The sequence below is a fragment of the Callithrix jacchus genome, chromosome X (genome assembly GCF_049354715.1).
Source record: "Callithrix jacchus isolate 240 chromosome X, calJac240_pri, whole genome shotgun sequence".
In the NCBI taxonomy this organism is placed as follows: domain Eukaryota; kingdom Metazoa; phylum Chordata; class Mammalia; order Primates; family Cebidae; genus Callithrix; species Callithrix jacchus.
The window spans coordinates 115,853,475-115,860,326 of record NC_133524.1 but is presented as its reverse complement, the minus strand read 5'-3'; the positions used below and the strand labels follow the sequence as shown (position 1 = coordinate 115,860,326).

Below are 6,852 nucleotides of genomic sequence, written 5' to 3'. Positions count from 1 at the left end.
TTCCAGGGGTAGTTATTTTAACCGTAAATTACACAAGGCTGCGAAGCACTAAATGATAATACAGGTAGTATTAAGTTTGTAATCATGACCAGGCTTTCCTTGAACAGTACAAGGTCATTGCCTATCAAGGGATGGCACAACATAGCCACTACTGTAAGGATAAACGCCACTTCCTTCTATAAGCCTCGCACTGTAAAATGAGATCAATAGCAATCACACAGTGCAGGTGTGTTCAAGGTAATCACCAGATCAGATATTAAACTGGATAAGATATGAAAAGCAACTTGGTATTCTCACCTGTAAGTGTCATCTGTGGTGTTGCTGCGTACACATGGAGTTATCACCATCTTTAGCTACATCTTTTCAGATCTTATTTGGTTACCTTTAACATTGAACATGCAACTCTATGAGACAGAGTCTTGTTCTGTCACCCAGGCTGGAGTACAGTGGCACGATCTCGGCTCACTGCAACCTCTACCTCCCAGGTTCAAGCAATTCTCCTGCCTCAGCCTCACGAGTAGTCAGGACTAGAGGCACGTGCCACCATGCCCAGGCAATTTTTGTATTTTCAGTAGAGATGGGGTTTCACCATACTGGCCAGGCTGGTCTCGAACTCCTGATCTTGTGATCCACCCACCTCATCCTCCCAAAGTTCTGGGATTACAGGGGTGAGCCACTGTGTCTCGTGCAACTCTTTATTTCAAGTGCTCAGTACACTCTCATTTTAATAAACCAAATGATTGATGTTGCTGCAGTATACTAAAATAAACATTACCTTAAGCATATACTATTTGTTAGATACCATACAGAATGCATGATTCAAGGTACAATCTGTTTTAAACATCTCCCAACTGGAATTTTTTTGGAGACGAAGTCTTACTCTTGTCACCCAGACTGGAGTACAGTGGCACGATCTGTTCACCGCAACCTCCGCCTCCCAGGTTCAAATGATTCTCCTGTCTCAGCCTCCTGAGTAGCTAGGATTACAGGCATATGCCACCACCATGCCCGGCCTGGAATTTGTTTTTTAAACCCTTCCCAGCTCAAACCTGACCAACTGGAATTTTAAACATTATAGGATCCACTCAGAAAAGAAACTAGAAAAAAAAACTACTACTTTTTCTGTATTTTCTAGTTATCTCTGAAGAAACTGTAAAAGTTAATAGTGTCAGCTGAGCACAATGGCTTATGTCTGTGATCCCAGCACTTTGGGATGCCAAGGCAGGTGGATCATTTGAGGTCAGGAATTCAAGACCAGCCTGGCCAACATGGTAAAACCCTGTCTCTACTAAAAAATACAAAAATTAACTGGGCACAGTGGTGTGCACCTGTAATCCCAGCTACTCGGGAGGCTGAGGTAGGAGAATCACTTGAACCCAGGAGGTACAGGTTGCAGTGAGCTAAGATCATGCCCCTGCACTCCAGCCTGGGCAACACTCTATGAAAAGTAATATAAACAGGCTGGGCACGGTGGCTCAAGCCTGTAATCCCAGCACTTTGGGAGGCCGAGGCGGGTGGATCATGAGGTCAACAGATCGAGACCATCCTGGTCAACATGATGAAACCCCGTCTCTACTAAAAATACAAAAAATTAGCTGGGCATGGTGGCGCGTGCCTGTAATCCCAGCTACTCGGGAGGCTGAGGCAGGAGAATTGCCTGAACCCAGGAGGAGGAGGTTGCGGTGAGCCGAGACTGCGCCATTGCACTCCAGCCTGGGTAACAAGAGCGAAACTCCATCTCAAAAAAAAAAAAAGTAAATAAATAAAGTTAAATATAGTATCTATTACAATGGTAGCAACTACAATTTTTGAAGTATTAGATGCTAGGCACAGAGACAGGTGCTTGATGTACATTATGTCTGTAATTATACAAGCCTCACAGGCCTTCTAGTTTTTTTTAAGTGATAAAGACTTCACTGGGTAGATTGCTTCATTTTGTGTAGTATGATTTTAAAAAAGAAATGCCTTTGATTTTTTTTCACTTTATTTTTATTAAGCACTACATAACACACTGCATGCTACATAACATACTGTATAATCTTCTAGCAGGGGTAGATGACCATAACTGAGTTATTTTTTCATCAATCAGGAAAATGCTTCTTTAATCAATGTTCTCCAAACCCTGAAAAACAGTTTAAAAGGAGAATGTGAGAAGTCTGTTCCTAACAAAGACATGTGATATACTTTTATTTCATGTCACCAAATGGCACTGTTACATTTCTTTAACTGCAATAATACATTGGATTAAATTTTATAATCACTAAAGAATAACCTGTAATGATGTCTAGTTTTCATTTTCTGACAGCAGCAAACATATTGCTTTACAGGAAAACAGAAATCTTCCCCTACCCCGAATCAGAACTAAAGTCAAGCAACTCTACCACCTGGATCCTTTTTTTTTTTTTTTTGAGATGGAATCGCTCCCATTGTGCAGGCTGGGGTGCAGTGGCACGATCTCGGCTCACTGCAACCTCCACTTCTCAGGTTCAAGTGATTCTCTTTCCTCAGCCCCTCGAGTAGCTGGGATCACAGGCATGCACCACCACACCCAGCTAATTTTTGTATTTTTAGTAGAGACGGGGTTTTGCCATGTTGGCCAGACTGGTCTTGAACTCCTGACCTCAGGTGATCCACCAGCCTCAGCCTCACAAAGTGCTAGGATTACAGGTGTGAGCCACCGTGCCCAGCCTCCACGTGGATCCTTTTACAAAGCACCTCTGTGAGTCAGAGGACAAGAAGGTAAAATCTGTTTTAAAAAATAACAGCCAACAGATACTATTATCCTCATTCCACTTTTTTACAAATGAGGAGATGGAGGCTCAGAGAGGTTAAAAGTCACCTGCTTAAGTCCATAAGGAATTAGCAGAGCCAGAATTCAAATCCAGGGAACCCTTCTCCGACAAGCACTACACTATACAAAATACCTACTGGATCTTACTAAGTTGTCAACCAAATAATTCAGAAGCTATAAGTTAAATGATTAATCATTGGTGACACTTCTTCTAAGTATTAAATAACATAGTCCAGGTATTTGGTTTACTATTACATGAAGAACTGCCTTAAGAGAAATTAAAACTGCAACTTCCTTGGAGCTGTCTCTTAGTAATCCTAATTCTGTCTCACATGCCAGGTGATTCTGATAGCTATTCTTGAAAATATGGCTCCAGATATGATTATCTATTATCATGTTCATTAGATTAGATTTTCAACTACCCCTCCACTGAGAGGTATATCACCCAGGTTGAGTCCCTATAATATTATTTAATCACTCTGACCCTTGTCTATAAAATGGAAATACTATTTACTTAGGTTTGCTGTGAGGAATAAATAAGCAAGGAGAAAATATTAAAAAGTAAACATTTTTAAAAGAATTATGATAATGAACTACTCCTACAAAATATGAAAATATACTATTAGGGCCAGGCGCAGGGGCTCACACCCATAATCCTAACACTTCGGGAGGCCAAGGCAGGTGGCTCACTTGAGGTCAGGAGTTAAGAGACCAGCTTGGCCAACATGGTGAAACTCCATCTCTACCAAAATATAGAAAAAAAAATTTAGCTGGGCATGGTGGTGTGTGCCTGTAATCCTAGCTACTCAGGAGACTGAGGCAGAAGAATTGTTTGAACCCGGGAGGCAGAGGTTGCAGTGAGCCAAGAGTGTACCACTGCACTCCAGCCTGGGTGACAGAGTGAGACCATGTCTCAAAACAAAACAAAACAAAACAAAACAAAACCCAAAACAAACAAACAAAAAAAACCCAAAAAACGTACTATTAGGTTGAGCCTTATGAAAATGCTACTGCTTGGCCATTTCTGACCTACAAAACTGGCAATGTATATACAATTATAGTAATTATTTAAATGAGGTATTGTTGCAGGAATAGACAGACCTATAGAGTACAGAAAAGCACCTCTGTGAAACAGGCCCATGTGTACATGGAGATTTAGTTTACTAGAATGGTATTACAAATAAAGATGAATTGGGTGTTTCGTGGTAGGTTTTTTGTTGTTTGTTTTTTGAGACAGGCTGTCATTCTCTCACCCAGGCTGGAGTGCAGTGGTGCGATCCCAGGTCACTGCAGCACCAAACCCCTGGGTTCAAGCTGTCCTCCTGTCTCAGCCTTCCGAGTAGCTAGGACTACTAAACCATTCTATAAATGCATAACTGTGATAACTGGCTACCTCTTGTAAAAAAGTAAAGTTAATCCTTCCTTCACATTATATAAATGACCTGTAGGTGGACCAAATAACTAAATGTTTAAAAAAAGAAAAAAGAAACAATATTAGGAGAAAACTTTTAAAGTATTTTTATGAGCCAGGTATAGTGGCACACCTGCAGTCCCAACTCCTCCAAAGGCTGAGGCAAGAAGATCACTTAAGCCTATGAGTTTGAGGCCAGCCTGGGCAACACAGCAAGACTGTCTCTATTTTATTTTTTCAAAGTATTTTTATAATTTTGGATAGAAAAGGCCTTTGTATGGGAGACATAAAAACCCAAAATCCAAGGCCGGGCGCGGTGGCTCACGCCTATAATCCCAGCACTTTGGGAGGCCGAGGCGGGTGGTTCACGAGGTCAAGAGATCGAGACCATCCTGGTCAACAAGGTGAAACCCCGTCTCTACTAAAAATACAAAAATTAGCTGGGCATGGTGGTGTGCGCCTGTAGTCCCAGCTACTCGGGAGGCTGAGGCAGGAGAATTGCTTGAACCCAGAAGGCGGAGGTTGCGGTGAGCTGAGATCCTGCCATTGCACTCCAGTCTGGGTAACAACAGCGAAACTCCATCTCAAAAAAAAAAAACAACAACCCAAAATTCAGAACAAAACATGATCAATTGAATATCAAAATTTAAAACTACCTGATAAAACACATCATACAGTGAAAAAGACAAACAGCAGACTGGGGAAAATGTCAAATATAAAATAGACAAAAAATTAAAGTCTAGAATATATAAAGAACTATAGATCAAAAAGAAAAAGACAAACAATAGAACAGGCAAAGGATATAGGCAACAATCCACAGAGTAAGAAATATATGACAGTAAGAAAGACTAAAAATATATATATATAAAAGATTAAATATGTAAAAAGATGCCAACCTCACTAGTAGATAAGAAAATGTATGACCCTTGGCAAGGTATTACCAGAACCCACCTCAACCCTGGCAGAAGGATGGCATCAGAGTGGCATCTTACCTTTGACTTATAGTAAAGATCAACTCCAGAGATGCGCCTATCTCTTTCCATCAAATTCCATGGATACAAAACATGAGCAATCCTTTTTTCCTTCAAATAAGAGACAATTGTTATTGCAGTTTATAAAAGTGAGTGACCCAATTGATAGGTATTTCGATTTTTAAAGGAGACATTCTAGAAAAATTAATAATACAAGACTACAATCTCCTAAATAAAATCAGACCACTAAACTTTAGAATTAAGTTGGTGACCAAGACTTCTTACGCTATCTTAACCAACATGAATTTTTTTTTTTAAAGAAATGTCTAGTTCTTGCCTTTTGGGACACTAAGAAACTCAGGTGAAGGAGGACAATCACAAAACCAGAAAGTAAATAAATTTATACTCTATACTAGAGACAATGTGAAGGGCTAGAAGAGGGAAAATGAATCCCAATGTAAAAAACTAGATCTTGGCCGGGCACGGTAGCTCCTGCCTGTAATCCCAGCACTTTGGGAGGCCAAGGCAGGCAGATCCCCTGATGTCAGGAGTTCAAGACCAGCCTGACCAACATGGAGAAACCCCATCTCTACAAAAAGATAAAATAATAAAAATAAAATAAGATCTTGCAGTAAATTATTAAAGGCTTGCAACAAAAAGTGGAGAATAAAAAAGTTATGGGTGGCCAGGAGCTCACATCTGTAATCCCAGCACTTTGGGAGGTCATGATGGGTGGATCACCTGAGGTCAGGAGTTCGAGACCAGCCTCGCCAACATGATGAAACCCCGTCTCTACTAAAAATACAAACAAAAATAAAAATTAGCCGGGCGTGGTGGCACCCGCCTGTAGTCCCAGCTACTCGGGAGGCTGAGGCAGGAGAACCTCTGGTTTTTTTTTTTCGAAACGAGTTTCGTGACTGTTGCCCAGGCTGGAGTGCAATGGTGCGATCTCGGCTCACCTCCACCTCCACCTCCCGGGTTCAAGCAATTCTCCTGCCTCAGCCTCCCAAATAACTAGGATTACAGGCATGCGCCACCACACCCGGCTGATTTTGTATTTTTAGTAGAGACGGGGTTTCACCATGTTGGTCAGGCTGGTCTTGATCTCCCGACTTCAGGTAATCCGCCCGCCTCGGCCTCGCAAAGTGCTGGATTACAGACTTAAGCCACCTCTTCTAATCTACCTTTCCGGGCCCCGAGTCGCTACTCTGCCCTAAGGCCCACTCTGATCCACCCTAAAACGCTGGTTTTCACTAGAGCAGGATGTGTTTTCTACCAACCTTCGTTTCGCAAGCCTCAGCTTCTAGGCAACCCTAAGAAAGGAGAAGGCCGACCTCGGAGAGAGGGTCCGCAAGCTGATGCCTCCCTGCCCCCCACCCTTTTCGGAAATCAGCCCGTGGAGTCGGCCCCCGCGCCCTCAAGCCCCCTTACCTTGCCGCCGTTAGTGAACTTGTGGATGTACGCAGTAGACAGTCCTGGAATAAGCAAGCACACGCCCATGGCGGCGAGTCCGGGGAGTATCTCGAACCACATCTCTGCCCGGTTACCTAGACCAAAACCCTACTTCTGAGTCCTTGAAAGGTGACGGATCTCCGGCTCTCTTCCCAGTAAGCCCCGCGGCCGCCAGCGAGCGGGGCGGTGCCACGTACGGCTCCGGAGGAAGCGACGGAATCCTCCAG

The 6,852-nt window shown here is 42.7% G+C and overlaps 1 protein-coding gene across 1 annotated transcript; it reads right to left on the bottom strand.

The window, feature by feature from the left end:
• Positions 1 to 681: 681 nt before the first annotated feature.
• Positions 682 to 6,791, bottom strand: NDUFA1 (NADH:ubiquinone oxidoreductase subunit A1). Its single transcript, XM_002763214.7, has 3 exons — positions 6,605 to 6,791; positions 5,195 to 5,284; positions 682 to 2,122 (listed from the first exon to the last, which is right to left on the bottom strand). The coding sequence occupies exons 1-3, from the start codon at positions 6,704 to 6,706 to the stop codon at positions 2,102 to 2,104; spliced, it is 213 nt and encodes a 70-aa protein (XP_002763260.1). The 5' UTR covers positions 6,707 to 6,791; the 3' UTR covers positions 682 to 2,101.
• Between the last annotated feature and the right edge of the window lie 61 nt (positions 6,792 to 6,852).

Bases quoted from the DNA above. Each gene is read 5' to 3' on its own strand.
- NDUFA1 (XM_002763214.7), bottom strand. From the start codon at position 6,706: ATGTGGTTCGAGATACTCCCCGGACTCGCCGCCATGGGCGTGTGCTTG. The intron at 5,285-6,604 runs GTAAGGGGGCTT...TCTTATTTGAAG, and splicing joins AGTTCACTAACGGCGGCAAG to GAAAAAAGGATTGCTCATGT. The intron at 2,123-5,194 runs GTAAGATGCCAC...ACTGTTTTTCAG, and splicing joins ATCTTTACTATAAGTCAAAG to GGTTTGGAGAACATTGATTA.